We start from the raw sequence: 20,434 nt of genomic DNA, 5'->3' as shown, positions 1-20,434 counted from the left end.
CATCCCATGATTCCCAATTCACACTACACACGCAAACAACACATCTACACCTGAACTCTGGTAAACCTGGTGAAGGAGCAACCTTGTTCGCAGGGTCCGATCCAGGGGAGCCAGAGATCTGTAAGCCTAAGAATAGTGAGCAACCCGGCACGAGCGGTGACTTGCCGGGACGGCCGGGTCACTATATTAACAATAATACCAATGGTTTTTAGCTACCTAGATTACCACATGTATTATAATGTAAATAATTTCGTATCTATTCATGTAATTTGTAAATAATTTTGTATATAGTTTATCTTGACTTTAATATTTTTTGCTTATTAATATTATTCATCCTGTAAATAATTAACTAATTAACTGTGCTAGTGCTTGTATATAGATTTATCTCTTAAATGGAGTCTCTCCAATCCTTTTTTCACTCAATCATATCATTGTACCTATTCAATTTATGACTACCTAATCTGTGCCTAGTAAATTTAGATGAATCAGTTAGCGGCGCTTCGCGCCGAATACTGAGTTACTATTCATTTCCAACGTTCCAACAGCCTGTCAGTATTTCTCTCATCACCTGCTGTGATGATGCTTCTTGTAAATCAAACCAACTTGTATATAAATGTAAATATGTAGAATAAAATATTAGTATCTCAAAGGAGCTATCTTCGCTTACTTCATAAATATAACTATAGGAAATAAAATAATTTGTTGAAAAACTCTGATTACATTACAAGAATAAGGTTTCGTATCAATATAAATAGTTCTAATTTTCGGCAAGCCACTCTCTGTTGTAGATTTTATATTATGTTGATATTGCCTTTGAATAAATTATCTTCAATTAAATACTTAACTGTAAAAAATTTATCTATGTTACAAGAGAGTAGCATTTTAAGAGCTAGTTTAGTTTTATTTCTTAAAAGTAATAAATGTTAAAAGAATTAAGTTTTTCTGCAAAATGAGAAATATGGCTGGAAATCTAAACTAATTTTACTAAAAATAATAGTATGAAAGCCTCAAATCAAATTTAACAGAAATATTTGTCAACAATGCTGTGATGCTTATCGTCATTCAAAATTAAAATCAAGAGAGAGGGCGAAAATTAGATTTATAGAGCATTTCAAAGTCCTTGATTAAATAAAATTACCGTGGGAAATCTCCATCGGTAAATAGTAACTTAAATACGGATAGGGTAATTCAAATAAACAATTAGGTTAAAATCGTACAATGTCACCCCATCATGGGACTAACTTAAAAATAACAATAAATTTTGGACTTGACCTTTCCTCAAATTTGTAACTTTTTATCACACAAAAAATACGATATGAAAGCAGCCAAAGGAAAGGGTTAGAAAAACAATCAAAGTAGGCTGATACCAAAAATCATCAAACAAATGGATCAAACAAAAATCATCAAACAAACATCTAAAATGGTTTAATTATAAAAAAATATTATTTGCTTAAATTTAAAAGGAGTAAGTTTCCTTTATTTAATTTAATAACAATAACTATACGATACGGCCTAAAAGCGCCAAAATGCTTAAAAAACATCACTGAATTTATTGTGCAATATTATTAAATATATTCTTAATCTAAAAATCCTTGTAATATATTCTACTAATAATAAGAATGATTAAAGCTGTTTCACTTTTTAATTGTGGCATTAGAAATAAATTTTAATACTATGTTTATAGATTTGTTTGTATATTGGTTATTATCATAGCTTTTTTAGGTTATGCCACGTTTAAAAAGTGATGATGATATGCTATCATATCATTAAGTATCATGTAATAAAAAATCAATCAAAAATAAAAAATAATGTATGAATGTTTAACACAGACGAACTGTAAAAATAAAATTATTTGCTTAAAGACAATATAATGATTAATGACCAAATGTTTTACCATATGCACTGCTTTAATAACGTTGCAATTTAGTGTAACAAATAATTTGGGTAATGTTGAATCAGAATTGAGTTATCAGCTATTAATATATAACAATAATGAGAGTAAAAATGAGATTGTCAAGTTTGTGATACGTACAGCACAGTCAGTGTTCTTCCTACGCATCTTTTGAAGGGCAGCCCGCCATGCTTGCCCTTTGATCCTAATAAATATCCCCTCTTTGTAAAAATAGGCTGTCATCCCTTAAAAACACTGCCTTTTCATTCATATTCCATTTGGAAAAAAATTAATTCACTGTTCTAATAATTATTACACACTGGTAAAATTATCTACGTTTATAGTCTTAATTCTGATTACTATTACAAATATTTACTTTGTTAGGATTATTCTCAACTGGTTAAATTTTTATAAGCATCTTTTTTCAAGTGGGGGATATTAATAAATTTTTAAGTGATTTTAAAACTATTTTTTAATTAAATAGCTTTCGTTCTTCAAAAAAAAATTCACTGTTATAGGCTTATTTTCTCACAATTTTTAGTTTAAATTATAGAAGAAATTTTTAAGCGGCTTATCAATTAATCATTTTTTTTTTCAGTTTACTTTTATTAAAAAAATATATATGCACAGAGATTGCCTTTTAGCATGCCTTTAATTATTTTTATCAACTACAAAATTTTCTCTTATGTTGATAATGAGAGAGAATTACTTTTTTAAATGTACACAAAAACACAGTACAAGAGGGTAATTTAAAAAATTGTTGAAGATAAAATTCAATTAATACATAATATTACACATTTTGATACATTTTACGGTGTTAAGTGAGTGCCCTTTTCAGAGAGGAACAACGCTGCCTTTTTTATTCCTAAGAAAAACTCTAAGCACACTCAAGATTTTTCATTTTATAACTGCTGTTAAACAGACAACCTAATTCTGGGTTTACGACTACCAATGTTCAACTTGATCCAAATCCAGAGGACAAAGGAGCCCCTGGATCAGTATACCCACAGAGGTATTGATTTGTTATGGGAACATCGAGGACTTTGTGACCTTACAGATTTAACGTGCATCAGTCACCATTCACTACACGGGGAGTCTTCGGCCAGCGGGGATCAAACCCACGATCTCGTTGACATGAGCTCAGTGTACTACCACCCAGGCTATCCGACCCCAAGATTTTTCATTAACAAAGCTGTATAAAAGATTAAGAGGTACTAACTGCATAAAAGATTAGAGTATGTTATCGATTAATGATTTAATAATGCACACTAAGAAGTGATTTACATTGATAGCAAGAAGGTGACAATACAATAAGTATAAATAGTGAATGAACCTTTAACACAAACTGCATGAATACTTTTTTTATTAACGCATAAATTGAATAAACGCTAGTATTTTTTTCTTTGGATATATGATAGCAGGCACTTCATATATCCAATAAATTTATAAATTCAAGACAGTGTTTAATAATATAGATATTTTCCTGACACAAATGTCAAAAAGATTTTTCTTCAATATGAAATAAATAGATTTATATGAATAAAATCCACAATCTAGAAACGATCTTAAATAATTGCTCTTACAGATATACATTTTGTCATTTACGTCAATGAGTTATTTTATTCATTGCCTATGTCTACACTGCTTAGATATCATAGCGTATACAGGAAGTAATGGATGTATAAAATCTCATAATCAATAAATATATTTAACACTCATTGAAAGAATATAAATTAAAGAAAACAAAATTTAAGTGCTATTTTAAATGTCTTTTACTTGTGTACATTTTTAAAACAAACGCACGCAATCATCGATTTTGTATTGTACGTATTTTGCTGTCTATTTCTGCTCGTATCTTCCTATGCTTATTTAAATTGAGATATTTAATGCATGTAGTCATTGAAATTAATTTATAGTACTGTGATTTTTGAACGAATCGAATCATATACATTCATTTTCTTCCTTACTGGATATTTCTGAGAATTATTGGAAATATTTTATCGAATCTAAGTTGATTGTAACCGTCGTAATTTTTCTGTCATAACGATTAGGGACCATCTACAAACGACAAAATTGCACTTATACTTTGTGAATCAGAGCCAAAAGGAAACTCAACACTTTTAACATTGTTTATACAAAACCCCAGATTAGAAGGTAAAAGTTGTTATGAAAGTGACGTCTGAAAAGTTTTGACCAATAAACCGAGACAGACTTATTAGCACTGATCGATTAGTCAATTTTTATTGATAAACATGGTGTTTTAGTAAGCTTTTCTGTGTATAAATTAATGAAACCTGTTAAAGAAACGGGCTCTTCTCAAAAATAAATAGCATGACAGGAGTTGTTTTTTTGGAATGTGAGTTTATTTTAAAGAAGCAAACTTAATTTATTTTCAAAAAAAGAAAATACTACTTATTTATGTATTTTTTATCCTCTTATTTATGGAAGAAAAGAAATTATATCTATCTAGTGGTTTTAATAATTTGATATATAAATAAAATGAAATGATTTTTGTGGGCTTTATTTAAATTTTATTTGCTTTTAGTACTGTGAAAAATGATAATTATAAAATTTTTGTCATGAGGAAAACTTCAAAAGGAATTAATGCTTAGCGTTAAATAAATTAATATTCTCCTTTTTAGGTTTCGGATGCAATATTTTCTAAGAAAATTTTTTTTATTTCATTAAGATAACTTACTTTCAATATTAGTTGTTAGTTTTTTAAATATAGATAATTTCATTTTTATGCCCAATTCCTTCCCCTGTTGTGCTATATTTTTTTATTAAATTTATGGGCATTAAAAATAAATACAATTTCAATTATTTAAGGTATTTATTTAGTGTTAGATATTTTATGAATGAGAACTATATTATTGGCATTAACAACTATATTTTAATTAAATATATTAGTTGCAAGGTATTGGAGATAAATTAAGCACCCACTGTTGGGAAGAAAAAAATATATTAGGAAGGTTGGATTCATTTTAAATGTTTTTATGCGATGATTAAATGTCACTCTGCATTAATTTTTCTATTTATGAATTTCATTTTGACTGTTGTTATAACATTGTTAATAAGTGTCACTTTATCCTCTTTGCCCAAAAATTTTGGGAAATAGAGGACAAAGTTTACTTATCCATACGTTTATCAAAATGGTGGCCAAGTTTTAGCCATAACAAGTTGGTCGCACACTGTTTAAAATAAACATCATAGAATGTGTTAAATTTTTCTAAATTTTAACTTATTTAACTCAAAGCAACCCACTATATGCATTTTTTCAAATTTGTGCATTAATTTTAAAATCAGGCAATTCAGGTGATGTGAACCAGTACCAATATAGAATTACAAAATTTTTGATGAATTGCAGTTTATATATAATTTGCATAGCTACTACTCTCCAGTTTTTTTTTTTTTTTCTTACACATTTACGATAATTCCCTAAAATGTAGAAAGTTTCTTATTAAAATCTTAAGAAAATAAAAAAAAAATTTGGTATAATGTTTACTTGAGAATTTGAATAAAGAATGAAGTAAGCCCTATTTATAGAATTCCAATTACAGACTTCTTCTTTTTGAAAATTTTCCTTTTTTAAAAAATAAATTCAGTGTTCTCTATTTTCATATTAAAGAATATGTTATGAATTCATTATCTATTATTATTCAAAATTATGGATTCAAAAATATCTTAACTTAAAAAAAAAAAACATTTTATATTCAAGTCAAAATCATAATTGGAATATATTGTTGACATTTCAATTCTGTAGTTTTGGTAACGTGTAGTGTATTGGTAGTTTATAATTTAATATTGTTTTGGTATTTATATAATTAAAATCTATTTATTCTAAAATTTTTGTTTTTTTTAGGTATTATGCTTTAGTTAGCATAAATATTATTTGTAAATAATTCCATATTTTCTCTTTATCGTAGGTAATTTTAAAGTTTATTATGTTTTTGATTAAGGTAGGATTAATTTCCTTTAATGATATTTTGCCGAAATGGTCATTAAATTTTGGTTACAACCAATTGTGGATTGCAAGAAATATTTAACATAATTGACTAACTTGTTGTGTAAAATTCATAGCTACCTCTTGGCAAGCCATTATATTTATACCTTAGCGTTCCAGTTAGAGCAACCAGGATAGGCGACCATAAACTTGGTGTTGTAATCAGTGTTTAAATGTAGTTATAAGTGTTTGAATGTAATTTATATGTAGTTATTAAATTATGTGTTTTTGTTTTAATTGTGTGTAAGAAATGCATTTAGATCAGAAACTTAAACTGTCATATTTTACGTGAAATTACTAAGTCTCTAAATTTAAAATTTTTACTAACTTATAGTTTATAATTAGTACAGTACAGAACCCGTTATCCGGAAATCAAAAAACCGGAAAGAAATTCAATACATTTTCCTGCCATAATTTTTAAAAAAAGTTTTTTTCCTCATAAGATTTTAGGATTTTTCTTTCTTTTTTGAAAAATGTTTACCTTACCATCATTTTGGAAATAATCATTAGTGTATTACTACATCATTTTTTCTTCTTTTTAAGATTATTTCCAAGTATATATATATTTTTTAGTTGGGTTTAACAATAAAAAAAAACTACTTTTTGTATCGATTCAGAAAACCGGAAAAATCGGTTATCCAGAATAGCGGTGGTCCCGATCGTTCCGGATGATCAGTTCCCTACTGTATAAAGTGTTTAGATACTGATAACAATAATACTTATATCAAATGCAAATTTAATTTTAAAAAAAAAATTAGATTGACGAATTCTCAGGGCTCGAAAAACCGTCCGCTCTCGGGGATCAAAAATTCCCCGCGGACAACAAATTTCTACAATCCAACGTCCGCTCGGACGGCCATTTTCCCGTTCATGTTCGTGATATATTTTCAATTTTTTTTATCTTACAAGAGTCTAGCTCCTCACTTCTAAAATGACCCTCTAATCTCGAAAGGATNTACAGCAACATACTGCGCATGGTGGAATTTAGGTTTTCTCTGTCTGGGAGTACTGCAACGGTTGAAAGGGGCTTTTCAGCAATGAACTTAACAAAAAGACACATTACGTGCTGGTCTTAAACAAGAAGCGTCAACCGCAATTATGAACATCTACCTAAATGAAAAACCTCTTTCAGATTTCTGTGCAGAAACCTATGTAAATCATTGGCTTGATTGGGGAACTGGCAAACATCGTATTTGATTCATTTAAAAAATGCAGTATCGTCGGATAAATTGACATGATAATTGACAGATAATTTGACCTTTGTTATTTAAATTATTTCATTAAAGAAATACTAGGTTTTACTATTGGTAACCTAATATTTCTTTTATTACCATATAATGTTATCCTAGTATTTGTAATCCTAGTAACTACTAATTGATTGTGCAATTTATATAATTGTTAGTAACAAGTAAGAAACAATTATATTTTTATTTATTTAGAAGCGACGGGTTAGTTTCAAAGGAGGATGGGTACATTGTTGGGCAAGCCGTCCTCGGGGGCGGGTGAAATTTCTTTTCCAAGCCCTATGAATTCTTATTTTTGTAAAAAAAAATTATCAGACTTTTAAGAGTAACTCAATAAAATGTAAAATTTCTTTTTGACCCAGTGCGAAATTATTTAACAAAATCTAGTCTTTCTTTGACCCTATTTCCTCTAAAAATTTTCAACCTGAAACTTTTATGTAAATTCAATTAATAGCACTTCTTTTTGATTTTCTATATTTAGTAATTTTATTCTAATTTTGTAATTTTAATCTAATAATTCTATTTTCTTTATACTGTTATCTTAGTAAAAGGTACCTTGATACTTAATGTTTCCACTTTCAAAATAATGCATATTATAGAATCAAATATAAAATATGAATTATTTAGATTAGTTTTTTTTTATTTTACTTATCAGCTTTTTATAATATAAAAATACACCCAACTTAAAACTTATTCTGATTCTCTTTTACTATTTTGTTTATTCCTTTTTACAAAAATTGTCATAAAATCTATTTTAACCTGTACTTTACTCAACATGCAAATTAACATATATCAAGAGCAGATAAGAGTGTTTAACTTTGTGTAGTAGTAGAGAAAATGTAAACGAAGTTAATCAGATTTGTAGAGATGGGATTTAGTTTTGCTTGCATTTAAGAAGTGCATTTTTATATAGCATAGCTACTGAAATTAACTAAAATTATTTTTTTTTAAAAATATTTTGTAGGGTGACCTGGGGTAATCACGATCACTCTGTTTCTGGGGTAAATAATGATCATCTAAGTTTTATTTAAGAAAAATAATATTTTTTTTAAATTTGAGACATGGACAAGAATGCTTGTACACTTTACTAAAGTATAACTACATTTACTTAATAACAGTTTTTTGTTTAATCTAACAAAATAAGTATATTTTAAAATGCTTTGTGTATTTTCCATTTCAAAGATGGGCTTCAAAATGTGCACATTTCTGCAAAGATCCTCCTCCTTCTCTTAATAATAAATATTTTGAGTTACTTTCTTTTTCTTTGATATAAAAATAGTGTAGGCTTTTGCTCAATTATTTCACATCTACTGTAAACATTATAATTGATTATAGGAAACTATATCAAATGTTGCCCCCTACAGATGGGGTAAATTGATCATTGGGGTAATTCCTGATCATTGTCATTTCTTCTTATAAATAGTATAAAAAATAGCTGATAAATAGTCAATTGTCTTTTCTTAAATAACAGTTCATATTCATTAAGTGGAGCAACTATAAAATATATTTTAACTATAATCACAAAATTTGTTTTTAACTGTATACAAAAAAAATGTGTTCTGATATGCACCATTTCTAGCTTGTCTTACCTTGCTTCTGTCTTAAATTTATGTGTGTACATTGTTAGAACAATTTTTAAGTTGATAAATTAACCTAATATAAATATGGTGAAAAATTATAAGCTTAAAAAGGATACTAAGCTTCTAGAAAGCAAAAATGTGAATTTCTTTTAATGATTGAAAATGAAAATTTCAGTGTGAGAGCTGCTGCCTGAGCTGTAGTGTTAATCTTTATTCCTGATTTTAAATAAACAGTTTTATTAGCTGCTTAAACATATCTTTTTGGTTTATTTGTTTGATCTTAATGTTTTATTTGTTAATTACCATTGTATAGTTATTTTTAGACAGCCCATTTACTATAAAAACTGGTGATCAGTAATTATCCCAGAAAATGTTCAAAAGTTTTGATTTTTCACTAAGCTTTATTTTCAAATAATTGAAGAAAATATTCTATCTAATATAATTTCCATATCTTTTATTGAAATTTGAAATAAAAAATAAATGTAGAATAATAAAAACAAACTATTTCCAAGTTCATTTAATATCAATTATAATCAAAAATATTTCAGTTAATTTATATTTAATAGTGGAATGTAGTTTTTATATGTTATTGACTGTAAAAGTCTTGAAAATTCATGTGTTTAAAATATTTTTGATGTTGCCATAATAGTAAGCATGACATTTATGTTATTTCGTAAAATCTACTAGATTTTTTCTTTGCATGTTTGCAACTATGGCAATTTCTTTATCTATTGTAGGTAGGAAATTTAAATTGATTTTTTATGTTATATTCTGTATTATGTTTATATTGAATAATATGTTAAGTACAGTGGAGCGTGGATTTTCCAAACCCTTATTATCTGAACATTCAATTATCCAAACTATGACCGAATTCGTTTTTTTTTTTTTTTTAAGTTTAGAATAGTTTTTAACTTATCGACAATTTTTCTAAATTTAGAAGAATAAATAATATCCACTTCATTTGATGACCATATTTTATTTACAACCAAAAATAACATCTTTGAAACAAAAGTCTTTGCTGGATTTCTTTTGCAATGGAAAATTAAGAAAAATGTGGTAAAATCAGTAATCAGGGGTTTGTCTAGGTTTTTCCGAGAGGTATCTATTTTGTGAAAATTTAGACATAATATGTGAAAAATTAAAAATGATATTAAAAAATCAACACAAAAACATAGTAAAAATATAGATTTATCGTTTCTTAAGGATACAAAAATAAAATCTTAAGAAAAAGTACTTTGCGAAACTACCGGTTTTCCTAAAATTGAATTTGTGAAGGTCCCGCTAAACGGTAGTAAATTCAACGTGGACAGACCCCTGGTAATTGACAAAAAAATTATAAAAAGCTGAAATGTGATAAATAATAAACATATATTTATTGAAAGAAATATATATTGAAAGAAAAAAATACTTTTAAACACGCCAGAACTATTTTAGATAGTACTGCCAGTCCTAAGCCTGGAAAAAGTGAGAAGGGAAGTTAGTGCATAAATAATAATTAATAATTTAAACTAGATTTTAAACAACTATCCGACCTTATGATTAATCGAACCACGTTCGGTCCCGAGCAGTTCGGATAATCGGCGCTCTACTGTATTGAGAATTACTAATTATTTTAGCGTCGGGGAGTATACATATTTACTGTGTGTTCCAACGGGTAAGCTTTTTTATGCTGTAACGTCAATATTGAATAATTTTTCAACTTATGTTGCTTGCATATATTTGTCTTTGGCTGAGCTCTTCATTTTTTATTCATATTAATTTTTTAATTTTGCAGAGCGTAAGCTGAGTGGAATATGGCTTTTAAATATAAGTTAGACGAAACAGACTAAATGGGAATGAAAGTCGTGGTTGAAGTAATTTTTTAATCAGGTAAGAAAAAGTTGTGCTCAATTGTGTATATAAGACTGCTCATCTAATTAAATTCCTCAGTCTAATTGTACCATTTTTATTCTATTTTTTGAACTTAAATAGGCATATTAACTCTAGAGCACTTTTTTAGTAATGATTTGGAAGAAAAGATTTTTAAAAAAATATAAACTACCGAGTAATTTCTATTGTACTTATCTAAAATAATAACTCCCTAATGTTTCTTTTTTTGAAATAGAACCATTTAATATTTAAAACTTTTGTGAAAAATTGACTCATATAAATAGCAATCCTGTAATATTTTAGACTTGTTTCCTTTCTTTTGAGTTTTAGTGATCCCCGATCATTCTTAATAAGTCTCTTTTTATAATGATATCAAAATATTTAACTATAAATAAAAGCAAAGCATTAGAAAAGCAAAACATTGCAAATTATGTAATAAAATAAGTAGTGGCATGTTAGTGCTCCAACAAGTCAGAAGTAATAGCTACACTTAGTAACTGTTTCTGGATATATCTTATTTTAGCTATCAGTAAACTATGTAAATCCTGTGTTTTTGAATGTCTTGTCCAACAAATAATCAATGGTTGGCTGGAAGTTTGTTTTATTTGCTAAACTACTTCACATGTTTTAGGTACATCTCATATAAAATTTATTCAATTATAATTTTTTTCTAGACATACTTTGATGTGTGTGCGTACTTTAAAGTTTGCATAACAATGGAAGAAAATAATTCTCAAACATCAGCTGCTAATCAGTCTCACCAGAAAGCTAGAATAAATGTAGCTTGTGTAATTGACTTGGTCAGTATTTTGTCTATTTTGCACATCTTACTTTCAATATGGTTTAACTTTTTACCTATCTTCAGTGAAATTTCAGACAATGTAATCTCAAGCAAATTAATATTATTTAAAATTAGATAAATTTACGTTTATATATCTATGTAAAAAAAATAACTCTGGAATTAACAGGAATTAAGTTTCATCAGAGCAAAGGCAAGGGTTAAAACCACCGCCGAAAACAAGTTCATTTCTCTTGTCTACTAAAACTGGAATGCACTTGTGTTTTGTTAGGAACAGCTTTTTAGCTGCAGTTCCAAATAAACGTCATATTCCTTTCTTTGCTTTGATAGAACACTGATGATTAATCTCAGTTTGAGGCTTTTGTTTTATTTTTTACATAAAAATTTATATTTGATCTGCAAAAAGTAGTACTTCTATCTTTCATTGTTTTTAGAACATTTTGAAATGTTTATAAAAAGACCCCTAAATTCCACACCTATCATATAAGTAGATACTTTAATAAAGCAAAACTTTTTGCTATCTAAAGAGAATCAACATTTTTTTGTTAAAATTCTCAACAAAAAAATTTTACATTTGCTTCTGTATCATTTTAAACTAATTTAAAAGGTCAACCGAAAACTTTAATTAACTTATTTTTTCATAATTAATCGTTACTTTTTTTACTTTTAATACTATTAAATTACTAATTAAAAATTTCTTGAAATACAAAAAGCGAAACAAACTTACTAGTAGTAAATATTTTTAGACTATTCACTGTAATTTAATTTTGATGATTTTCCATTTAAAACGTCATAAATTAAATAATACAGTAGGGAACCGATTATCCGAAACGATCGGGACCATCGCTATTCCAGATAACTGATTTTTCCGGTTTTCTGAATCGATACAAAAGCATTTTTTTTTTTTATTGTTAAACCCAACTAAAAAAAAACTTTTTGGAAATAATCTTAAAAAGAAGAAAAAACGATGAAGTAATACACTAATGATTGTTTCTAAAATGATGGTAAGGTAAACATCTTTCAAAAAAGAAAGAAAAATCTTATGAGGAAAAAAAAGTTTTTTTTTTAAATGGCGGGAAAATGTATCGGATTTCGTTCTGGTTTTTTTATTTCCGGATAGCGGGTTCTGTACTGTATTGTACAGTGCACAAAACAAAAAATGGACCACTCTGAATAACTTTTGATCTACTGATCGGATATTCAGATTTTAGGACTCAATCTAAGTGTTTCAGGGGGGTGACCTCAAATATGCTAATTAATTAGTTCAGACGATATTTTAGGTAACAAAAGGAGACACAGTAGAAAAGGAGGTACTTTCTCGGAATAAATAAACTTTTTTTTTTGGACGAATTTGAATTTTTGACCTCAGACATACAAGTTGCAATTTGAGAAATATAGTCCTAATATTTTTGTCAGGAAAGCAGTCCGAAGTTTGTAGCACTAAATGTTAATTTTATTTTTCATATTTTACTATATCCAGAGAACTTTTTAAGTGAAAATTGTTTGCTCACAAATATAAAATTCTTTTATCCAAAGATAATTCCATACAAAAAATAATTTTTAGTAAATATTCATTATTTTATTTAATAATAATTGAAAAAATTTTGAATTATAAGGTATACAATTTTTTACATAATTTTAAAGACATTATTTTACATTCAAAATACAAAATTGGTTGAATAATTACTGAGAAATCTAATTTTAAAAAAATTGTATGTTTGAAATTAAGTTGCTGAGGCACTATTCAACTGATTTTGCTCAAATTTTGTATTTCACGATGTAATATTACGTTATTTCAAATCGTGTAAAAAATTGTATACCTTTTGCAATGCGAAATTTTTTCAACTATTATTGAATAAAATAATAAGAAATAATATATATATATGCTGAAAGTAATTTTTTCCCTTGAATTATCGTTAGATACAGGAATTTTATAATTGTGTGTAAAAAAATTTCTGTTGGCCTAAATTTTCCGAGCTATGGCGGAATACGAAAAAAATAAAATTAACATTAAGAGGTCCAAACTTTAGATCGCTTTCCACACCAAGCTATTTTGACCATATTTCACAGATTGCAGCTATCCTCTATATTTTAGGGGTTTAGAAATCCAAATCAGTGGGAAAAAAGATATGTTTATTAAGATAAAGTTGATTTTTGTTTCTGATTTCTTAACTTGAAATATCATCTACACTAATTAACATATTTGAAGTCACCCAATGGAACCATTAAGATTGAGTCCTAGAACATGAAGATCCGATCATTAGATCAGAAGTTATTCAGGGTGCGATTTTCTTTTGGTGCACTGTACATTATTAAAAATGTTATTTAATTTTTTTTAAAAGAATTTTTTTTAAGAGTTAGTAAACTATTTTAAATTTTCAATATTTGGTCTTAGAATGATATTTTTTCATATTTATACTCATTTATTTTTTAAAAATACTTATAAGTCGTCATGTTTTATGTTGATATCTCTTTTGGCTGTACTACTCCTGTTTTCTTTGTTATTTTTAATATCTGATCTTTAAAATAATACATGAAGAGCAGAATAAATGTATATTTAAAGTGACAACTTAGCCATCTTTGTGTATGATTTTGCCTGTATTTGTTTACAATTTTGTAATGTTGTATCTCCATGCAAGAATGAACCCTATTAAAGTTATTTGGTGATTGCTAAATTTAAAAATGAAAAAAAAAGATTCCTGCTTCATTTCATTACAACTGTGGTAAATATTTTTCAAAAAGTAAAAAATTTAGTAGCTGTTGAAATAGTCAATATTAAATAAGTGTTAAATGCTAAAATAGTAATTAATAAATCAATTTTTAGACAATCCCTGAAAAATGTCATCAACGACAGAGAGCTTTCGACGAAGTAAAAAAAGCTTGTCATGCTGTGGGTGGTAAATGTCATCACATAGAGTTTCAGAAACTAGATTTTGGAGAGATGAATGTGATCGATATGTTTTACAATGCAGATGTTGCTATTGTGGATCTTTCAATCATGGTAAAGCAGCTCCATTTTCAAAAACAAACATTAGTACTTTTTTTTCCCTATTATCTACAATATTCAATTTTTTTCTTAGGACCAGCATAGTCCATTGTTTTATCATTTGGGTGTACGAGAGAGCTTTGAAATGAAACAAAACATTTTAATGTTTAATGACTGTGATCCTGCATCAAATGTTCCATTAAAGGTAAATACTGTGATTTTTTTTTTTTTTTTGCTTTTACTTTATCTTTGTAAATGTATAATTATTCACATCTGTGTATATCTTTAATTAATTACAATGACTAAACAATACTGCCAATATATTGAAAACTAAATCATCCAAAATAATTCGAAATAGACGAACTTAATATAGTTAATTGAAGCATTCGGATTGTATAGGTGTCATTGATTTGAAATCTATTTTCATCAATAAACTTTGAAGCTCTCTTTAAAAAAAATACTGCTCTACAACAGTGTTGCCCAACCTTTTTATCATCGCGGACCTGTCAATTTTACAGTGGCCTGCTGGGGGGGGCAGACCTTGATTTTTAATATTTTAGATTATTTTGATTTAATTGTATTCAAACATGCCTTCAAAATAGAATACAATTACACCAAAAAATAAATATAAAGTGATTTAATATTTTAACTTACTAGAACGTTAAAGCAAGGAGTCGCGATCGTGAGAGAACACGAAGTTCTTCATTTGTTCCAATGTAAATTTCGAGCCGCGCTTTCGTGTTTTATTTATGATATTTACAGTTATGATGATTGATTTTTTTTATTAAAACTAATTGAAAGAGAAAAAAGGTGCGGTAGTTTTCTTTTTAAAACATTAAAAATTTATGTTACTACCTTCAGGGGCTCCTTTTTTTTAAAATAAGTAAAATTTTAATGGGGCACAAATATTTTTGATTTGTGGTATGAACCTAGGAATTTAAATTCAGTATCAATGAAATGGGCGGGCCCGGTATCATTTGATCCGGGGGTTGGGGAACACTGCTCTATACTATTTAAAGTAATATGACCCTTTAATTAATATCATTTTGTCTAACAGATATGATATAGAGATATATTAAAATTTATTTTCACTGTTGTCCACAGGTAAAGTTACAGCTGTGTTTTTTGTAACTAACTGTATATTTTAAAAGGTTGCTTATTTCATTGATTTATGTTTCTTAGTAAGTATTTCTGTTTATTTCATTTGAATATATGTGAATAATTTTGGGATGTAGCTACTCTATTTTTGCTCAGATATCTAATTTGCTTCAAAAAGGAAATCAATGATAATTAAACTAAATTGCATTAGTTTTAATAAAAATAGCAACAGGATAAAAATTATAACTTTCAGATTTATTTAACAAAACAAAAAGGATCAATTCATTGTAGTCAGGAAATTCAAATTATTTTTTATTTTGAAGGTATAATGAATGGAATAATAAAGGTAATGAATTACAATAGTTTTATTATTGAAATTGAGAAAAGAAAAAAAAATGGATTCTGTTTAAAAAAAAAAACAGATAAGAAAAACTCTTTTAAATCTTCTCTATTTAATAGAAATGTTCAGATAAGGGTTTCGGATAGTTGAGGTTGTACTATACTTTGAAAATAAAAATAAATATATAATTTAAGTGCCCACTTTTATATACATGATTCTACTTTGTTCGAATTATTTTTCATATTTTTAGTCATTTATTTATTTTTGATCTTAAATGTTAATGTCATTATGTGTCTTTTGTTTTTTCTGATCCATGTGTGTTATATTTCAGTTACCCTGCACCATTTCCACCTATACTCTTTTATAATTATATTAATTAAGTTTTTGAACAATGGAGGATTTATTTTATTTTAAGTTCTTGTGCTTAAATTGCTATCAAATTTTGGCGACAACCAACTGAGGCTTGAAATAAGATACTTGTTAAACTTGATGTGCAAAAGTCATAGACTCCTCTGGGCAAGACACCATATTTATTTTTGAATATATTTTCACCTTAGCATTCCAGTTAGTGCAACGAGCACATTATGTTATTCATTTGAATTTTTGTAGTCATTTATTTTTACTGATTATAAATATGATTTTGTTTTCTCTAATCTATGTGTGCTATATTTCAGTTATCATGCACCACTTCCAATTATACTCTTCTTTTATACAAACTAAACGATTCTAGTCAGTGTGTTGCAATAGATTCAGCAGGTCTAAGGCATGTTACTGATGACTCCATTGAGTCTAAAATACTACTAAACTGTCGGTTGAAGAGAAGTTTGCAGGAAGTTGAAGTGCAATCCAAGTAAGTATTAATAAAATAAATTTCGTAAAGTGTGTTTTAGAATAATAACGATTTAGAAATAAGTGAAGTTAAAAAATATTCTTGATAAAATATTATTCTAGATACGAAAACAATAATTTTGAATTGAACTAGATTAAACTTAAATTGAAAAGCAACTTTGAACGAGAAAAAAAGTCTGTTAATATTTGAATTTAAATATTTTCTGTTTTGTAAATTTTGTTTACAGAAATGTAATAACTTATATTAAATTCTTTTCTTTGAAAATTTTATTTGTTTCCAATGTTTAAAAAAATTTCTTCATCCAAAATCTTACACAGAAAATTTTAAAGTGCTTTCATATCAAATTTTTGTTGAAGAAATTATAATTATTGTTCATTTATTTTTAGAGCTCATATGAAAGAAAAATTCTTATCAGATTTGCGCAAAGCAAGGGAAACTCATACAGGAGAAGAGCTTTCCAAGGTTTGCTTTGTTTTTATAATTTACAACAACTAAACTAAACTGAACTAAAATACATAATTTTGCTTTTTTTTTTCAAATCTATGACAAAGACAAAATAATTTAATTTTCAAGTTAATTATAGTATTTTGAAGTATTGAGTATCATTGCATTAGCAGAGTCAGAAAAAGATGTGTTGCAATGTTATACAAAAATGCAACCATTTATTTACTATCAAAAAATTGGATTAAAATTTGACAGTTGCAAAGCCAAAACTTAAAATGAACTCTGGAATTTTTCGCATGTATAAGAAAGGAACCTCTAATTTAAAAGATGTTAGTTTATAATGATTTAGGTTTCTAAAAATTAACTGGTATAGTTTTATCAATCATAAAAATTTTACTCTTGTCCTAACTAATGCTTACCATGTATTTAAATTTAACTTATAAAAAAAAGCATTATTTACTATATTGATTGAATTTTATAAGCTTCTGTTAATATTACAAATAAATATTCTATCGCTCGAGATAAATCTATTTTATTCATATTTATTTGACTCAATGATATCTTAAGTTTTCAATTCATTTTGTTGTGAAAGAGTTACTCTTAATTCAAGTTTAAAAAAAGAAATGAATTTTTTTCAGGTTCTTAGGAACATGCGTAAGCGTCTTGATGATCCCAATATAATATCTGGAGATGTTGTTCTTAATATGTTGATATCTTTCCGGGAAGTTCAAGTTAGTATTTTCTCCTCTTTTTTAACAGAAATCTTTTTTACTTGAAATGATTACTTATGCTTTTTTTTTTTTTACTTTTTCATTAATTGAGATAAAATTTCATTTTAGAATATTTCATATTAATGCTGATTATTTTTAAATGTAGTAATAATATTTCATTTTTGATTTAAAATTCAATTCTGGGAATATTATTATTTTATTGTATATACATATATATATGTGTGTGTAATTACCAATAGTGATGAATTAATTTAATAATATTTAATGCAAGGAAGTTTATTAAGTTCCTGAACCTTAGACGTTTCAATTTTTAGGATTATGATGCCATGGTAAAACTAGTGGATGACTTAATGACAATTCCAAACTTAAAGTTTACATTTACTCCTGCCATACAACACTTACATGCATTCGCTCTGAATAGGTTTGTTTTTTTGTTTATTTTAATGCTTATTACTTTTATCTTATTAGTTTGTTTCAAACTTGATTTTATTCCTTTTTAGTTGTCCTGATATTCCTAATTTATAAATATTAATATTATATATTCCTGATTTATATATATTAATGTTATAATATTTTGTACTAATATTATGTCCTTTGCTTTTTAATCTGATATTCTAGATTTTTGCATATCAACAGAACATCTAATTATCTATGAATAGAAATTCAAATCAATGATTTAGAGAATCAAGAGAGTTAGATTTTTGATCCATCTTTTTTTTAATCATTAATGTTAGTTAAAATAGTAAAAATCAATAATTCAAACTTACGGACCATCCATTAATTTGACATGGTTCAGACAAATTTTCACTGTAATTGATTTATCTGATTTTAAAAATAATTTATTTCCAATTAAGAGTACATTAATTAAATAGATTATTTTAAAATGGTGAGTTGAAGGATCACTGAACAAATTACTTTTGTAAAAAATGTTGAACGGTATATTTACTGTGTTTTGTTTAATCTTGTATTCGGAAAGTCTTGAAAGCTTGGAAAAAGTATTGAACTTGATTACAAATTTAAATAAATTTTGATATGAGGTAATATTTACCAGCTGATACCGGTTATTATTTTTTTTAATGCAATAGTGCTGTAGAAATTGTTTTCATGGATTTATCTGTTCGGAATTATTTAAAATACAAGTGGTGTACTGATATCTGTGAATGTCATGCTGTTGTATAAAGTTACTTGATATTATAAAGGAGATACTGGTTTTGTATTGATACAGTATATTTTGTACTTGTTTGTACTGATATGGTTTATTTTGTACTGGTCTTTTAGTGTTACTTTTTATCTACCAATAATAATTCATATACTATCTGTGTTCTTAATTTATATACTGCATGTACTACTTAGAATCATCAATCTGGAAAATTTAGAGATCTCAAGGATTATTATTATTTTTTAGAAATTGTGAATGTAAATAAACCCTGTAAAAAAGTCCATGGTTCAAATGCTATGTCAAATAATAATAATAATAATAATTTTTAGCTTAATTAAAGTAAAGGTTACGTATTTATTATGACTAATTACATGTTCCATGTGTAATTAGTCATAATAAATACTTAACCTTCACTTTAATTAAGCTATAAATCAACTACAAAAGTACAAGAAAAATTTAATTCACTCCTAAATATATTTTTAGAATAAGTAATACCCTATAAAATTATTTTTAAAAATAATGCTTCTCCATAAAAACTCCATATTCTAACACATTAAATGTATTACTTTTGGATGAAAAAAAAACTTTTAATAATTTTGCTTTTATTTCACTTTACCTTAATTATCTTCCTTAATTTCAGGAGGAACAAAGAAGGTGATAGAGAAAAAGCCTTGGATGTTATCAAAAAATCTTTAGAGAAAAAAGAAAATGAAGTTCCAGATATGCTTTGTCTTTGTGGTAGAATTTACAAAGATAAGTTTGTAGAATCTAATTACACTGACATGGAAAGTTTAAATAAAGCTATAAAATGGTATGTTTTGCTCCTATTCATAATTTAGATTATATTTAGTATTTGACTCTTGTGTAGGGATTTTGGAAATCTTGAGGTGTGACTTGTGGACAGAGAGTTCTTTCCGAATGCACATTAAAGCATTAAAAATTTCGAATTTTTGATAGCTATTTTAAACATTGCTCTGATTAAAATTTGACAAAAGTGTCATTGATAACGCTCCAATAGCCTAGAGGTTTAATATTCATTATTTACATTGGTATTAAAAAAATTAAGTTTACATATCTAATCAGTAGTATCTTGTAAGTAAAAATTAAAATATTGTTTAAATAATTTATATTTTGGTAAAGTGCTGAATTTAAGTTATTAGAATTCTAATATTGCATTGCTTTTTCTTTGCTTTTTATTAAAATTACTTTATTAAAAAAAATTTCTTAATTGTTCTACTTATATCATAGTTTTTTTATGTCATATTTTAAAAGTATATTACCTAAGGAAATATACTGTAGCGCAAAGGGGCTAGTCAAAATATTTTTGACGTTTTTTAGGTGCCAAAACAAATTTAATTGCATTTTTCAAAATTGGTACCATTAATAACTTAACAGAGCAAACAAACAAGTAAGCAACCACGTACCTGAAAGAAAGTATTT

The 20,434-nt window shown here is 26.8% G+C and overlaps 1 protein-coding gene across 14 annotated transcripts in view; it reads left to right on the top strand.

Moving 5' to 3' along the window:
- Nucleotides 1–3,904: 3,904 nt before the first annotated feature.
- The window catches only part of LOC107443091 (mitogen-activated protein kinase kinase kinase 15), a 58,453-nt gene continuing 41,923 nt past the window's right edge, over nucleotides 3,905–20,434 (top strand). For 11 of the 14 annotated variants that reach the window (XM_071186825.1, XM_071186820.1, XM_043054124.2 and 8 more), the window contains exons 1-10: nucleotides 3,942–4,247; nucleotides 10,493–10,587; nucleotides 11,262–11,387; nucleotides 14,211–14,387; nucleotides 14,467–14,577; nucleotides 16,485–16,660; nucleotides 17,047–17,122; nucleotides 17,743–17,835; nucleotides 18,150–18,256; nucleotides 19,635–19,805. In XM_071186825.1, coding sequence (XP_071042926.1) covers nucleotides 11,304–11,387; nucleotides 14,211–14,387; nucleotides 14,467–14,577; nucleotides 16,485–16,660; nucleotides 17,047–17,122; nucleotides 17,743–17,835; nucleotides 18,150–18,256; nucleotides 19,635–19,805 — 995 coding nt within the window. In that variant the 5' untranslated portion in view covers nucleotides 3,942–4,247; nucleotides 10,493–10,587; nucleotides 11,262–11,303. Of the gene's footprint in view, nucleotides 4,248–10,492; nucleotides 10,588–11,261; nucleotides 11,388–14,210; nucleotides 14,388–14,466; nucleotides 14,578–16,484; nucleotides 16,661–17,046; nucleotides 17,123–17,742; nucleotides 17,836–18,149; nucleotides 18,257–19,634; nucleotides 19,806–20,434 lie in introns of all 14 variants that reach the window. The other 3 variants (XM_071186819.1, XM_043054119.2, XM_043054120.2) reach the window with 2 other exon arrangements.

Source organism: Parasteatoda tepidariorum, chromosome 10, assembly GCF_043381705.1.
Source record: "Parasteatoda tepidariorum isolate YZ-2023 chromosome 10, CAS_Ptep_4.0, whole genome shotgun sequence".
NCBI classification, from domain to species: domain Eukaryota; kingdom Metazoa; phylum Arthropoda; class Arachnida; order Araneae; family Theridiidae; genus Parasteatoda; species Parasteatoda tepidariorum.
Note: the sequence above shows the minus strand (reverse complement) of the source record. Positions and strands in the feature narration are given on the sequence as shown.